This window comes from Aspergillus stella-maris, assembly GCF_047715825.1.
Source record: "Aspergillus stella-maris strain CBS 113639 unplaced genomic scaffold BDV14scaffold_19, whole genome shotgun sequence".
NCBI lineage: Eukaryota > Fungi > Ascomycota > Eurotiomycetes > Eurotiales > Aspergillaceae > Aspergillus > Aspergillus stella-maris.
In genome coordinates, this window is record NW_027396813.1 from 56,273 (window position 1) to 71,421 (window position 15,149).

A 15,149-nucleotide genomic window follows, 5' to 3' on the forward strand; every position below is an offset into this window, starting at 1 on the left:
CCGGCTTGCCTGAAACTCTTCACACCTGGAATGTCTCGCCGTTGCATAGATTATATTGCTTCGTAGTTGCTCATGTGCGACGGCTGATCTCCGACCCAGCCGAGGAGCAAGAATCATGGACCTTGGTGGCATAATTGACGACCAACAGCCCAACGACCCCCACTCTTTCAGCCCTTGACGAACAGGAGAAAGATCAGCTTCCCCGCGTTCACACTTCACAAGTCTTGAAACCAGAGTCTAGAGTCTAGATCTAGAGCTCGCCGTCATTCATGCCTCACGCATCAGGCTATTCCGCTATTCTCTGGCTTGTCGCGACAAAGCAAGGCAGGGATCAACAGACGGGCCATCCATCGGATCTATCCGGCGGGGCCTCGCGGTCTTTTTTCACGCTTTTGCGCACTGTAAAACTGCTAACTATTTACAAAATTCTTAGACTAAATTTTGAAGGTACCATATGACAGATCGAGAAAAAGAATGCCAGGTATTCAGCGATCTCTTCAAAGTTGTCATACTATCGCGAAGGCCAGGATATATATATCTCTCTCGTCGGGCGCGACCGAAAAAGCTTGCCATGACATCTAATCTGCAGTGAACCGAATGGAAATGAACAGCAAGTACCCATTTAGACGCTCCTAGCAGGTTTTCGCAATTACGGCTCTTGATACCCTGTTTGGATGGATAAGATACCTGCGCCGTCTTGCGGAGTTCATTTCCGATGACTGACGCAGCGCAGGATGCTCACGAACACTTCCATATCGAAAAGGATATTAATGCCATGTAGTATTGCCAAAAAATCAAATTAACCCGGACTACCTAAAAATGCGCCTTAAATTGAACCAAAGGCCTAATCGTCCTTTGGAACAGGCAAATCATCCACAAAATTGACTCTCCGCCCCTGCCTCTCCATCGCCTCAACAGCATTCTTCCTCCTCAGCTCCCTCGCCTGCTTCTCAGTGAGCAGCACAAACTCGTGCTTAAGCAACTTGGTCCCGATCTTAACGCCGTATTTCGCTGCCATGGATTCATCAGTGACTTCGGAAAGATCAACGACTAGTGATTCTTTTACGCCGAAAACGGGGTCCGATGTTTCGTAGGGGTCGCCGCGGGGGTAGAGTGCCCTACCAACCAACCATATTAGCGAATTCCGACCTTGAGTGTAAAGAGATGGAGTACTCACGTAATCAAAAGATCGTATCCCTCCCGATCAAGCATAAAATGCACATGCCCAGGCCGATTCGGATGGCGCCCCAACGCCGTCAACATCTTCCCCACAGGCCCATCCATCGGAATCGGATACGGCACCGGCACAATCGCCTGGAAATAGAATTCGCCATTTTCATCGGACCGCAGGACCGCGCGCCCATCGGGCCCGTCGCGATTGGGATTCTGCACGTCGTAGAACCCGTGGCTATCTCCTTCCCAGACATCGACTTTTACATTTGAGATCGGGTTCCCGTCTGTGTCTTTTATGTTTGCTAGCACGAATAACGGCGTTGCTTCAGGGTCGCTGTGCAAAACAGACCCGTGCTCCATATCGACTGCATCGTGCGTATGGAATGGACCGAGGACAGTCCCCTCAGTAGCAGGTGGTTGGCGCGGATGATTTATACTATCGACGAGAGAAGAAACACCCAATGTATCAGAAAGGAGAATAAATTCGTGTCGGAGATCATCGCTTATTTGTCCCGTTTTCGTCAGGAATTCAATTGCGGTCATCCATTCGTCTGTTGAGAGCCGCGTTTCGAGACAAAACTCGTGCAGGTGTGTTACTATTCTGTGGAGGAGGTACCGGAGGCGAGGGGAGGGGCATTGGCTGTTCACGAGGTGGACGTTTTCGGTTATGTTTTCGGTTGTTAGGTCTTTCATGGGGGGAAGAGTTGTTGGGACTTCAGTGGGCGGCATGATGGCGGTTGTATGGTGTAAGTTAGGGTTGTATAGGTTGTGTTGTGTAGGACGGTTCCTGGGTCTGTACAACGCAACTGCAGCAGAAAAACCCGGGCGTCGCGAGAGAGCAGCTCAACCTTTATTTCACTCAGCAAGCCCCACATGCAGCATCATGCAATGACTCTCCCCTGGCGAGCTGAAAATGAAGGAAAGGGCAATGGTTCGTCACTTGGTTTAGAAACCCCACGTGGAGACGGACGATCTGATCTTGTGGGGAAGAGATCCGAGGAATTACAAAGCCGAGGTTGTGCTTGGTTGACACTGTGCAGTGGTAGAGACGATCGACGAGGCTGAATTATGGGAGAATCTCTAGAAAGGACTCAGGTCATCTTTCCATATATCTTCTCTTCTTCTGAGCTTCCATCGTGCCTTCTTTGTGTAGGGTACTTCGGAGTATCATCTCCCCGATAGTTCTATGACGATCTGTATCCACTCCAGGTACCGAAAACCAAACCGAACCAGCTCACCGGAAAATCCGGAACGGTGGTATGTCTGTCTCTGATTTCGTCCATGAAGATTGCATACGAAAGTGCTATTCCCCAGGACCAGGAGATGCGAGGGAGGGGCTCGACAAACGCGATATGGGTCATACGCGGTCTATCATAACCGTCCGTTGACCAAGGCGGGGAGCTATAATACGGGAGCATGAAAAGGCTCGGCAAACACATGAAAGGTGCACTTGTGTGCTTTGTTATTGGAGGTTCATTTGCAGCTGTTGTTGCTATCGCCGATGAGCTAGCCGGCTATCGCTGTGGACATGACAATGGACTGGCGGCCCTGGTACCTAGGGAGCTCTAAACCAGCTCAATAGCTCACCCCCGTCCGAGTGAGATCTTACCCCAAGGTCCAGCGCATCACCATCGCGGTGCTCTGCTCCGCGAAATTTCGCTAGAGGTCCTGGTCTATGACAACGCTTTGCAAGGCGTATGAATGGGTGAAAGAGGAACGGGCAGTGGCGCAACATCCACTCGGTTTTCTCGACGTCAGCCTCATGGGGTCAAGCTGGAATACGGCTATTAATGTAGCCGTCCCAGTATTCTTTCGGAAGAGAACCCCGAGCTTCAACGAAGGCCGAATCGGATTGCCGGCGCGATAACCTGCTGCTGCAATGCTACAGTGCGACTCGAAATGTCCTTCTACTGTATGTTTTGGACAGATGGAGCTTGTTTTCAAACCCTAGTTCCGAAGCCCTAGTTTGTCAAAAGTGGTTAGCCTATATTACTGGCTTGTCTCTTTCGTGAATGGTACAATGCCAAACAGAAACTTAAACTAACCAAGCCATACCATGACGGCCAAAAGTACACTCCGCCTAGACTTTCTGCCACCACCTTAATTCCAGAGGCCAACATGTGCTTTTCAACCTACAGCCAACCATCAAGATGGCGCGACACCTGGACTTTTAATAGTATAGGATGGCTGTCCTTATAATACGTAGCAAATGGTTAAGTAACCCACAGATCGCTCAGATTGCCAAATGTAGCGAGAGGTCTGTCACTGAGCTCCGCAGAAAGTTGCGACTGAAGGTCGACAAGAAATCATCACGCTCCAGAGCAACGGACTCCAGGAGATCAGAGCCAACCGACAGATACTTAAAGCCATACCTCTGTACGCCCTCGCAGCAGCCTGCTCTATTTCACCAAGAGAATATCAACAAATTACTCTTCTCAGTTTATATCCCCCCAATACCTCTTTTCCACGGAGATAAGGACCACCTACCGGACTTTAGCACCGCGCCGGGCATAAGACCTTCTCTTGCATCGGCATGCTCTGCACAAAATATATCCCGGATGATAAGCATTCCGGATCTGTAAGAGTACCCGGCATATGTGCTGGAATTATGCATCTCCACCTGGGCACGGGGTCTTCTGCCTGTACCGCCGCTGGCTCTATCGCCGCTGCAAAATTGAGCCTCAAGGTTTGTATACTCGTTATCCCCGACGGTGCGCGCCCTACTTGAACGGGTTGGCTTTGGTTTTACCCAGGTCTGAGTTTCTGGCCTGTGTTGGATTGCTTAACTCCGCTCGCTTTCCTCGAAACAAAGACTATATCAAGGCCAGTCCACCGCAGGGTCACGCTATACCATTCATCAGCGAAAACTGCAAATTCTCAGACTTAGCATTTCTCATCACAATGGCTCAAGTAGCACCTTCAATGATTTCTGGCAAGGACGTTGGCCCTATTGGATACGGTCTTATGGGTACTTACCTTGATACCCGATACCCCTGGGACATCGCGCAACACATACTGATGTACCATTTCATACAGGCCTGACTCGCCCTTGGGCACCAGTCGAGTATCCTGTGGCTGCAAGAATCATGAAAACTGCCCTTGAGCAGGGCGCCAATCTTTGGAATGGCGTATGACCCATTCCATGTCCTGTCCTCCACAGTACAAATTAATTCGATCTATCCAGGGAATCCACTATGGCACACCTACCGCAAACTCCCTTCACCTCCTTAAGTACTACTTCATGCAGTACCCCGAAGATGCCGACAGGGTCATCCTCAGCATCAAGGGGTGTTATGACTTGGCCACCCACAAGCCAAACGGAACCCCCGAGGGTGTGCGCGCCTCCGTCGAAATTGTGCTCTCCGTCCTCGACGGAGTGAAGAAGATCGACATCTTCGAATGCGCACGCGTTGACCCGAATGTCCCCATCGAAACGACCATCGGCGCTCTCGCGGAGCTCGTCAGCGAAGGAAAGATTGGCGGCATCGGACTGAGTGAAGTCAGCGCGGCTACCATCCGTCGCGCGCATGCTGTTCATCCAATTTCCAGTGTCGAGATTGAACTTAGCCTGTTCACGCCGGATGTGTTGAGGAATGGTGTTGCGGAGGCTTGTCGCGAGTGTACGTTGCCTCCGATCTATTTCTCTTCCCGCCTTCAGTCTAATTACCTAGGAAAGAGCATCACCTGAATCACATTGTGCTAATCTGGATTGCAGTAAAAATCCCCATCATCGCCTACGGCCCAGTCGCGCGCGGCTGGCTCACCGGCCAACTGCGCAAATTCGAAGACCTGCCCGCAAGCGACATGCGACGACACATGCCACGCTTCAAGCGCGAGGTTTTCGACAATAATGCGAAGCTCGCCGAGGCTGTGGGAGCCGTCGCGAAGCGCAAGGCTTTGACTGTCCCGCAGGTTGCGATCGCCTGGGTGAGCGCGCAGGGTGCGATCCCGATCCCGGGCGCGACGACCGAGGAGCGGGTGTGCGAGAATTGCACGCGTGTGAAACTGGACGAGGAGGATTTGGAGCAGCTGAAGAGGATAACGGAGACTATAACGGCGCATGGAGAGAGGTATGGTGGTGCTCATGAGAAGCTGTTGAACTTGTGATTGGGAATGAATGGTCAGTTGATTTCTAGGCGAAGCGAGTTTTATGGAGTGATGTTTGAAGATGTCTTGTAATTACAGCTTCAAGACGAGCGTATTTCTGGGAAATTTGGGCTGTAGATGCTTTTCGCGGGAGGAGAAGGAGAACCGACCCAGCGTCCTTGTCGACACGTTCGGCTAGGTACAAGGGTTCTGTTCTTTTGCTTTCTGTCGCGCCTGCTTTTTCGTCCAACCATGCCGGGAAAGAGCTCTTTAAATGCTTGATGCTAAGGGGAGGACATTGAATTCATCCTATAGGAAGACAGCCATTTCTTCAATATAAAGGCCTGGCTTTTCAACAAGATGGTCACATGCCTCGAGCATTAGAGGGATGATGCTTGGTGGCCGGCCAGCGCGGACAAGGTGAGGTTTGGCAGTGCCGTACAGTCACAACTTTCTGCAGAGCTCAGTGACAGACCTCTCGCTACATTTGGCAATCTAAGCGATCTGTAGATTACTTAGCCGTTTGCTACGTATTATATGGACAGCCATCCTGTACTGTCAAGAGTCCAGGTGTCGCGCCATCTTGTTGGTTGGCCGGAGGGTGAAAAGCACATGTTGGCCTCTGGAATTAAGGTGGTGGCAGAAAATCTTGGCGGAGTGTATTCTTAGCCGTCATGGTATGGTTTGGCTATTTTGAGTTTCCGTCAGTTATGGTACCATTCACGGTAGGGACGGGCCGGAAATATTAGGCTAACCGCATCTGATAAACCAGGGCTTCGGAACTAGGGTTGGAAAACAGGCTCCGTCTGTCCAAAACATAGAAGGACGTTTCGGGTCGCACTGTAGCGCTAGAGCGCAACGCAATATGACGATGGCCATCGCAGTATATGGGACCTGATATTATCGTTGATAGTCATGGACTATTGCGGCATCAATCACTCTCGCTCCCCGCATCAACCTCTTCATCCATAACCTGCGACAACTGCGACGCCTGTGTAGCAGTCCCATTCGCCAGACTCTGCCGCGCATGGCTTGCCGGTCGATTCTGCGCCGCGACGGCCCTTTCACCAACAAAGTTATCACCGGGCCAGGGAGATCGACAGACGGGACACTGCTCTGCTTTTTGCACGCGGAAGAAGTTGCGCATGCAGTGGTCGTGGAGGCGGCCGGGGCAGTCGCGGTTACCGCAGCGTTGGCCCTGAACAAATAATTAACAAGTTTCTCATGAACAAGAGAAGAAGGGAAAGTAGGGAACGTACGACAGTAAGTATATCCCGACAAGCCGCACAGAATTTAATCTTCTGGTTCCGGCCTCCATCCTCATCGTTATACGTAGCAACCAACCACCCCCTCAACTCCAAAAGTCCCCTCGGTGAAAGACTATAAAACCCCTTCCGGCTCTTCTCAAACCACCCTTCTTCAACTAACTGCTTTAGCACACCCTCCGCCTGCGTCATGGTCAGACTCTGCGCCGCCCCTCCCCCCTGCGTACTCTGTCCCTGCGTCGGCGTAGCCTGCGCCTGCGTCATACCAGACTCCCTCCTATCCACCCCCGGAACCTTCGACTGCTGCACCGCCTCAATAGAACTAACAACCAACGCCTCGCAGATCCGCGTATTATTCACCTCAAACATCTTATCGAGAAGCCTCTTCACGAAACTGATTTCGTCGGGTGTGTATATTGTCGCTAACTGCGTTAAACCGTCGCTTGTTGTGTTTACAAGCGCGTAGACTCGGTCGGGTGTATAGCTCTCAATTGAAGGGTCATGGAGTTCGTGTTGTGGTAGTGTAGAGCGGATTTCGAGGTCGAAGGGGGAGATTGAGAAGTTTGCGGCTGTTATGAAAGTTGAGAGGTCGGATTCTGTGATATCTTCTTCTGAGATTTGTTCATTTCCTGTTGAAGCTTGATTGTTAGTCTTTGGAGGAATGGGTTGCTTGTTCTGCTTGCTGAGAGGCTGCGCACCGTGCACACTGAGAATCGCAGCGAGGATGGGCCGCGCTTCTTCGAATGTTATTGTTGACCGGGCCATGAGGGCTTGCAGGAAGGCCCGGTTTGCGTCTGTGTAGTCTCTTCTGGACATTGTGGTTGTTGTTTGTTCAAGTTGAGGTGGTGGAAGAAGATGCGGGGAGCTTTACTTTTCTTTGTCGGACGCGACGCGCCATGGTTGAATGCCAAGACTATTAAGACCGATTCAGGAACCATTCTACGCTTAGGTACAACAGAGTACAGAACAGATAGTAGTTATGCAGTAAAGCAAATGCAATAACCATTTTGTACCGAAAGCTGATATCATAGTACATTACAATCTCCCAACGCCACTAAAGAAAAACACCCGAAATCTAGAACCTCCGCCGTGTTGGCTCCGGGCTGGGACTGCGACTGACACTGCGCGCATCGCGACCACGCTCCTTCAACCACTTCTTTGTGCTCAGGCGGAGTTCGCGATCGAGCTCGTTGCTTGGATCCTTGCGGTGGATGAAGTTGCAGAATCCTCCGCGGACGCACCCCTCTCCGCTATTCAACCGACAGCACGCCTCCCGGAAATCCGTCACCGGTGACAACTCGCAGTATATCGGTCGCGCGGCGTACCATCTCGAGTTCAGCGTATCGCAGGCTTGCTGGGCGTCTTCTTCGTATTTGAATCGCGCGTAGACGTTTCCGATCAGATCTGCGACAGTTAGCTCCTCATCAACTAAGTAAACAGAAGTAGAGGGAAGCATACGATCATTATTATTATCACAAACAACCAACTCCTCCAGTTCACCATAGTTGCACATCTCGCACCAGACATCTTCATAAAACGCATCAAAGTGGTTCTGCAGCTGGCTCGGGTTCATCTTGCTCTTCGGGTCGTAGGCCGGGTTCTGGTACATGTTTGGCATGAGGATGGTCTGCGAGTAGGAGGGCTTGACATGTTTGCGCGAGCAGCGGTCGCCGTGTCTGCAGGCGCCGATCTTGTAGTAGAAGGAGCAGTTGACTTTGTCTTGTTCGGTTCCGAAGATGGAGGCGAGGTAGTTGGCCATGGCGGGGGAAGTAGAGGAGTAACAGTGACTAAAAAAAGATGTAAAGAAGGCGCCTGAAGGTCTTAGGAGATCGAGACGATGGATGCACGAGAGAGGAATGAGAGCTTGAGTGGCGGACAGACTGCAACTTCGCGATGAAAGATTTGGAGTTGAAGCTCCGGACGTCTGCTGACTAAGTTCCATTGCGGCCTCAGGCAGAAGCTTCTAGATACACCACAGGAAGCTTCAACCAACGGCCTTCCCTACGGCTTCCAATGCGCGGGATAGGATATATGATGTTTTCCTATGATTCTATGCATGGCTCTATGACCGACACCTTGATGCGACAGGAAAACAACGTGAGATACACACTGTTATTGCCCGATGTTAAGCCAGGCTCAGCCTCGTCGCCGACTCATGTTGAGCCCGGGCGCTTATATTCTTCATGCACAATGATTCCCCTCACCTCGTACAATGGAGTTCCCTCGCTTACCACTCGCGGCCTATACCGTCGCTTGGATTTGCGCTCTTTCGGTCGAGCTCAAAGCGGCTCTGGCTATGCTCGACAAGGAGCATCAAGACCCCCCGGCTAAACCGCAGGAAACAAATAGTTACTGCCTTGGGAGCATCGGACGGCACAATGTTGTGATAGTCTGCCCGCCCTCTGGTCGCTATGGGACGAACGCGGCTGCTGACTGCGTGGGACGAATGATGGAAAAGTTTCCTTCGGTGAAATATGGCTTTCTTGTTGGCATCGCCGGTGGCGTCCCAACTGATAAAGATGACATCCGGCTGGGAGATGTTGTCATCAGCCAGCCCCAAGGCTTGCACGGTGGCGCTATACAACATGATCTTCAGAAAATCGGTGCCGGGGGGAAAAGCATTCGTACAGGGTACCTCAGCCCGCCGCCGACGACACTGCTCAACGCTCTCACCAAGTTCCAGACGTCCGGGAAAGATAGAAGGAGCCACATTGAAGAGCGTCTCCTACTGGTAAACGCAGTCGAGAAGCCCAAGTCGGATATCCTCTATGAATCAACATACCACCACGTCGGGCTAGACGAATGTTCAGATTGCGACCCGACGAAGGTGAAACAACGGGGAGCCCCCAAGCCGACAATTGTTCATTATGGACTCGTCGCCTCGGGCAATTCGGTTGTTAAAGATGGGGTTACACGAGACAGGCTGAGCAGAGAACTCGGAGGCGCACTCTGCTTTGAAATGGAGGCAGCAGGCGTGATGAACAGTCTGCCTTGCCTCGTTATACGCGGCATTTGCGACTATTGCGACTCGCACAAGAACAAGGAATGGCAGAGCTATGCCGCAGTGGTTGCAGCAATCTGTGCCAGAGAGTTTTTCGAAATTATGCCAGCCGTCCAGGTCGACTTATTCGCCGCTGACGAAAAAGAAAGGTCCCGATTCGAGTCAATCTTTCTAACCGACCCCATCATTGACCGAGCCAGCATTATCAGCATCAAGGGCGCTAGGGTCCATGGAACTTGTGAATGGATCCGTGATAACGAGGCCTACAAGTCCTGGTTGCATACTCCCGGCGTGCCGTTCCTTTGGATTTGTGGAGCGCCAGGCAAAGGGAAAACCATGCTATCCATCTTTCTCACTGAAGAACTCGAGAAACTGTATGAAAGGGATTTAGTATTCTTCTTCTGCTCCCATGAGGACGAGAAGCGCAGTTCAGCAACTGCCGTCCTGAGAGGGCTCATTTACCAGGTCATCAAAAAGAAACAGTCGCTCTTCCGCCACGCCAATTACTTTTTCCAGTCCCGGGAGAAGGCTGAATACCTTCTGAAATCCCCCGACGGCTTATGGAGTATTTTTAGGGACATGGTCCAGGATCCAGACATTGGCTTAGTGAGCTGTGTCATTGATGGTCTCGACGAATGTGATGAAGAATCGATGAGGTTTCTATCTGCCAAAATTTCCCAGATGTTTGCGAGCAACGAAAAGCCACCTTCGCCGGGCTTTCGGCTGCTCATCAGCAGTCGAAGAATACATGGTATGAGAAGCTCGCAGACTATTAAGCTAGATCCCGGCCATGATGAGCAAGTCTACTCGGACATCCAACAATTTGTGCGATGTAGAGTCCAGGAGCTGGGCAAAGTGCCCGGCTTCAACCCGGAGCTAGCAGCCCATGTTGAGGAGACGCTCCTTGAGCGGTCGGAGCGCACATTTCTGTGGGTTGGCCTCGTCATGAATGAGTTGTTGCAGAAGTCAACGTGCGCAGACTTACTCTTTACTTTGGAGACCCTGCCAAAAAGTCTCCCTGGGATCTACGATCAAGTTTTGCTACGAGTAAATGAGCAAAAACGGCAGGTCGTAGTTTCTACTTTAATTTGGGTCACTCTTGCAAAGCGCCCTTTGACCATGGACGAATTATCCGGTGCCATTAACGTGCAGTTTCCAGCTATTCTGGACCGTCATCAAACGATCATGGACCACATTTCCTTTTGCCAGCCTCTCCTTCGAGTACAAGGTGAAGAAATTGGTCTTATTCATAAGTCTATCCGAGACTACCTGCTTCGTGATCCTGCGGACCCGAATCCTACACTGGAAGGAATTCGCATTTGTCCAGAAAAAGGGCACTACGCAATAGCGCAAGCATGCCTGAAGTTGGTTGAAAAAGGTGGTGAGCGAATTCCCGAAGTTCCATCGCAAAGGGCGGCCATCTTGAATTACGCAATCGAGGCCTGGTCACATCACGCAAAACATGCTGGAGCTTATAGTGATAGGATCTTTGACATGTCACGGCCGATGTTCCGTCAAGGCTCCAGGATTGCGCATCATTGGATAAAATGCTTTTTTGAAGCGGACGACGAGAAAATTAGCAAGCTTACGAGCCTCCACATCGCATCGATCTTTGATCTCACTCCGTGGGCACGGGGCCTCCTAGCCCAGAAGAAATGGAAGATATCTATTATACTCTACCTCGGCATGAGAAACACGGACGGCTACACTGCACTTCATTTAAGTGCTTGTGGGGGATGCGAAGCAACTACACAGTTCTTACTGGAGAACGGCGCCAATCCAAAGGCGCAAAGCCACGACGGGTCCACACCCTTATCACTCGCTGTTGTAGCGAATAATGAAAATGTTGTGCGAATATTGCTCAGCTATTGCTGGAACATCAACCACAAGAACAAGGAGGGCGAAACACCATTAACGATTAGCGTATATCTCAAAAACACGAACATGGCTCGGTTTCTGATAGCTAATGGCGCTGATGTCAACATGAAAGGCCACGCTGGGGCGACACTATTGATTATGAGCGTATTTGGCAACAGCTTGGAGATCTCTGAGTTATTGATAAAGCACGGCGCTGACATCGAGGGACAAGACAATATCGGTTCCACAGCATTACTAGCAAGTGTTCTCGAGAACAATCTGGAGATGTGTCGAATTCTGACTTCATATGGCGCCAACGTCAACAAGGGGCCCAAAGAACTGAGTCCTTTTCAAGTAGCCGTTAAGGCTGGCTTTGATGATATCGCCGAGCTGCTGATAAAGCGTGGCGCTGAAATGAACTCAACAAACGAGTTCGGCATGACCCCATTGGAATGGGCGATGCGCAACGGTCGTGCCAGCACGATGCGAATGCTTCTTTCCCACGGAGCCGACCTCGGCAAACTAGACCGGAACGGCATAGGCTCAGTAATCCTCGCAGTGTCCTTTGATCCTGAAGTCACCATACCCATTCTTGTTGAGTTCGGCGCTGATGTGAACGAGCGGGGTAGATTCGGCACTACATCGCTCCTTTGGGCAGCCCATTGGGGGAATATAGCTGCAGTTGAGGTGCTTTTGAGATATAATCCAGATATCCACGCGACCCACGATGGAGAAACTGCAAGACAGCGGGCTGCAAGGATGAAGCATCATGATGTGGTCCGGATGCTCGATGAGTACGAGAGACAGTTACTGAAAACGAATGAAGACGCTTGCCCTCCAGCTCCTTGACCTAGGCCAGAGGCCACCAGGCATAAAGGATATCAACCTGACTCAGTACCTAACCTACTCCGTCTCCACTTCCGTTGCATAGTACTTTTTGTCGTCCTCGCTGCAGTCCTGATTGAGGAGCTCATTTTTTGATTACGTTGTGACTTCCAATTTATGGATTGTATCTATATCGTGAATTATACCTACGTCGACGGACTTTCTTTATTTATTTTTTTCTCTTTCTTTTATGTTTCCACCTCGCTGGCTTCTTGTAAATCACAGCTCCGCACCCATTGGATCCCTTCTCTAATTGGATTTTACACATCTTAGTAGGTAAGCAGCCCTCAACAAGATACTAAGCATAACCACAAAGATGATAATAAAGGAATAATCCAGACATAGATAGGAATCTATCCAGCAAATCCTGAGATTATAAAGAGGTAGGTAGGTGAGATTTACGATGACCGCGCCACAGAACCTACGGATTCCTCTCCTCTCCTCGACAGAACCATATCATGGGAAATAGGTAATTGACACTCGCAGCGTCCATTTCTCTTTTCTTTTATTTTTCTCTTACATCTTCCTGTACCTAGCTAAGCTACCTCTATTGAAAGGTACAAAGGACGCTTCATCCATCACATCACATCAGTCTCTCATCTCAATTCCACTCCATTTCCACCTCCTAGAGCAAACCTCTAGTGATGACGCTTATAATGAGCCCGACACTTCCCCTTGCCCTTCCCAGGCTTCTTGGTCGGCGTAGCGGTAGCAGCCTCGGCCTCGGCCTCGGTTGTAACAGAGCCAGCGGAGACAGCGTCGACGCCCGTGGGGGTGGACTCAGCGGCGGCGGTTGTCTCGGTCGACGCAGATGCGACTTGGGTCTCGGCGGTTTCGGAGGCAGTCAGGGACACAGAGGCGGTGCCGGTTGCTGTTGCTGAGGCGGAGGCTGTGTGGGAAGCTGAAGCGGTGGCAGATGCGGAAGCTGTAGCAGAGGCGCTTCCCGAGGCAGAAGCGCTGGCAGTCGAAGAACCAGACCCAGAAGATCCAGAAAGTCCAATACAAGCAAAACTAATCTTGCTCGTGGTACTAGCACTGCTCCCCCCATAAGAATTAACCGTCCCCTCCAAATCCCACTCCATAGAAACATAAGGCCAGCAAATCCGTTCGCCAACATTAACCATATCCCCCGCAACATAGACATCCGAACTATTCAGCGCAGCACCAACAACAGCACCGCTGGAATCAAGCTGCTGGAAGTACGTCCCCGAGTAAGCACCCTTACACCCCATAGCAATGAACTCGTCGCATGTCGGACTGTCAATTTGTTCCCAGGCCAGCAGAATATTCTCTGTTCCGAAGGCGGCGGCGTGCACGTTTGAGTGGTCGGCGTCGCCCTCAGTGATCCAGGTGATTTGGCTGTCTCCGCTTGTGGCACCGACTTCAGATGTAGCTTCCTTGCCGACGAGGGTATTCTTATCACTGAATAGCGCGATCGCGACGTTCCGGTTAAGGTTACGGGGGAGGACATGCGTATACCCATCGCCCATCCAGTCGTTCGTCGTAACGTCGATTGCGCCCCGCGACGGCCAAGCAAAGAGATATTTCGAGGAAGAGCCGAGTTTAACGAGCGCGGAGTAAGACCCGCCCATTCCGCCCATTGGCTCCCCCGATGCGCCATTAGTCGTATTCTCGTTGGAGATCTTCACGCCGATATCCATCATGCCTTGCCCGTTTGTGTTCAGCCAGATTGCTCCCTGGTCTTCAGCGCAGATACTTGCAAAGGGAGCCTCGGATGCTTCCTCGAATGCGATACCGGTATTGTGGCTGCAGCCCCATGTACTCGTTGCGCCGTCGATGGTTTGAAGCTCGCCAGAGTCGTTGACGTACTGGATACTATCGCCGTAATGACCCTCCGCGGACCCGGAGTACGCCGTGACAACAAAGTATGCGCCGTAGAGGCCAGCGTCAGCGGAGTAGACCAGGTCGCCGTTTAGATCGGGGGATGCGAGGTGTCCTTCGCTGCCTGAAACGTCGGGGCCGCCGAGCCAGGTCTTCCAGGTTTGTTCGCCGTCTGTGTATCTGTATAACACGGGGACGGGGGTGCTGTCTGCTGGGGCGTCGGTTGTGCCGGAGGGCATGGCCTCATTGGTTAGGAGGGCGAAACCGTCGTTGTGGGCGACGAGACCGCCGGCTATATAATTATTAGTGTCATGCTTTTAATACTGGAATCCGGTGTACATACCTTCCTTTCCACCGCTAACAGTAACTGTATCCCCCACAGCCTTGAACGTGCTAGGGTTAACCTTCTGAACATGGACGTCTGTCTCGCTGGAGTCCAAATACGCAAGGTACGCAGACTCGCCATCAGGAGAGACAGCGAAAGGCGTACGACGGTGATGCTTGTAACCCGTCCAGTACGCCTCTTCAACGGGGTTAAAAGACGAAGTCAGCTCAAGGGACCCAACGAACGTTTCGAGGTTCGACTCAGATAAAGCAGCCGTAGCGCTCTGCGCGGCCGCAAGCACGGCGGCTAGAATGGGGATCTTCATGGTAGATCAGATCAAAATCAGATCAAGTCAAAAGAATGAATGAATGAACGCAATTATCGACCAGCGATATTCAACCAAAAACAAAGATAAAGTAAAGACAGAACCGAAAGAGCGACGATTGATCTTCAGATGAGATGCAGATCCCGGGCGCAGCCTATATATACATGGCCTTATGACCTTGTAGGGCAGAGGTGGAAGGACCACAAATGGGACGGTACAGTTCTGGACCGCCGTCAAAATTGCATAATATGGAGAATCTCCATTCCTCAAACATGGCTGTTTAGGATAGAACGGTTCAAAATGACGCCGGCCCTAAGTCGGATTAGATTGTGGAGCTTGTTTCACCAGTGCGCTGGGACCGCCGCCAAATGGGACCTTGTCAGCTGCTGG

The 15,149-nt window shown here is 51.3% G+C and overlaps 6 protein-coding genes across 6 annotated transcripts; 2 read left to right on the top strand and 4 right to left on the bottom strand.

The window, feature by feature from the left end:
• Nucleotides 1-844: 844 nt before the first annotated feature.
• BDV14DRAFT_207998 (intradiol ring-cleavage dioxygenase) lies at nt 845-1,990 on the bottom strand (the record flags this gene model as incomplete). Its single annotated transcript, XM_073775300.1, has 2 exons — nt 1,178-1,990; nt 845-1,118 (listed from the first exon to the last, which is right to left on the bottom strand). Exons 1-2 carry the CDS (start codon nt 1,900-1,902, stop codon nt 845-847), a joined length of 999 nt encoding a protein of 332 aa, XP_073629367.1. The 5' UTR covers nt 1,903-1,990.
• A 2,084-nt stretch (nt 1,991-4,074) lies between these two features.
• Nucleotides 4,075-5,280, top strand: BDV14DRAFT_198863 (aldo/keto reductase family protein; the record flags this gene model as incomplete). The annotated part of the gene is made up of 4 exons (XM_073773076.1): nt 4,075-4,141; nt 4,210-4,301; nt 4,358-4,793; nt 4,889-5,280. The coding sequence occupies 4 exons, from the start codon at nt 4,075-4,077 to the stop codon at nt 5,278-5,280; spliced, it is 987 nt and encodes a 328-aa protein (XP_073629368.1).
• Nucleotides 5,281-6,046: 766 nt separating this feature from the next.
• On the bottom strand, nt 6,047-7,477 carry BDV14DRAFT_38825 (Nse1 non-SMC component of SMC5-6 complex-domain-containing protein). Its single transcript, XM_073776669.1, has 3 exons — nt 7,223-7,477; nt 6,519-7,153; nt 6,047-6,457 (listed from the first exon to the last, which is right to left on the bottom strand). The coding sequence occupies exons 1-3, from the start codon at nt 7,338-7,340 to the stop codon at nt 6,191-6,193; spliced, it is 1,020 nt and encodes a 339-aa protein (XP_073629369.1). The 5' UTR covers nt 7,341-7,477; the 3' UTR covers nt 6,047-6,190.
• Nucleotides 7,478-7,484: 7 nt separating this feature from the next.
• BDV14DRAFT_171077 (zinc finger CCCH domain-containing RNA-binding protein) lies at nt 7,485-8,401 on the bottom strand. Its single transcript, XM_073768326.1, has 2 exons — nt 7,983-8,401; nt 7,485-7,928 (listed from the first exon to the last, which is right to left on the bottom strand). The coding sequence occupies exons 1-2, from the start codon at nt 8,281-8,283 to the stop codon at nt 7,600-7,602; spliced, it is 630 nt and encodes a 209-aa protein (XP_073629370.1). The 5' UTR covers nt 8,284-8,401; the 3' UTR covers nt 7,485-7,599.
• Nucleotides 8,402-8,736: 335 nt separating this feature from the next.
• Nucleotides 8,737-9,767, top strand: BDV14DRAFT_188914 (5'-methylthioadenosine/S-adenosylhomocysteine nucleosidase; the record flags this gene model as incomplete). Its single annotated transcript, XM_073771129.1, has 2 exons — nt 8,737-9,642; nt 9,750-9,767. The coding sequence occupies 2 exons, from the start codon at nt 8,737-8,739 to the stop codon at nt 9,765-9,767; spliced, it is 924 nt and encodes a 307-aa protein (XP_073629371.1).
• A 2,946-nt stretch (nt 9,768-12,713) lies between these two features.
• Nucleotides 12,714-15,122, bottom strand: BDV14DRAFT_38844 (uncharacterized protein). The gene is made up of 2 exons (XM_073776670.1): nt 14,453-15,122; nt 12,714-14,401 (listed from the first exon to the last, which is right to left on the bottom strand). Exons 1-2 carry the CDS (start codon nt 14,757-14,759, stop codon nt 12,906-12,908), a joined length of 1,803 nt encoding a protein of 600 aa, XP_073629372.1. The 5' UTR covers nt 14,760-15,122; the 3' UTR covers nt 12,714-12,905.
• Between the last annotated feature and the right edge of the window lie 27 nt (nt 15,123-15,149).

What these genes read in the sequence shown, in the direction of transcription:
- BDV14DRAFT_38825 (XM_073776669.1), bottom strand. Translation starts at nt 7,340, where the DNA reads ATGTCCAGAAGAGACTACACAGACGCAAACCGGGCCTTCCTGCAAGCC. An exon ending in TGCGATTCTCAGTGTGCACG is followed by an intron (nt 7,154 to 7,222) that starts GTGCGCAGCCTC and finishes AAGCTTCAACAG; the next exon opens with GAAATGAACAAATCTCAGAA. An exon ending in GTCGGGATATACTTACTGTC is followed by an intron (nt 6,458 to 6,518) that starts GTACGTTCCCTA and finishes TTATTTGTTCAG; the next exon opens with GGCCAACGCTGCGGTAACCG.
- BDV14DRAFT_38844 (XM_073776670.1), bottom strand. Translation starts at nt 14,759, where the DNA reads ATGAAGATCCCCATTCTAGCCGCCGTGCTTGCGGCCGCGCAGAGCGCT. An exon ending in TGTTAGCGGTGGAAAGGAAG is followed by an intron (nt 14,402 to 14,452) that starts GTATGTACACCG and finishes ATAATTATATAG; the next exon opens with CCGGCGGTCTCGTCGCCCAC.
- BDV14DRAFT_171077 (XM_073768326.1), bottom strand. Translation starts at nt 8,283, where the DNA reads ATGGCCAACTACCTCGCCTCCATCTTCGGAACCGAACAAGACAAAGTC. An exon ending in TTGTGATAATAATAATGATC is followed by an intron (nt 7,929 to 7,982) that starts GTATGCTTCCCT and finishes TAACTGTCGCAG; the next exon opens with ATCTGATCGGAAACGTCTAC.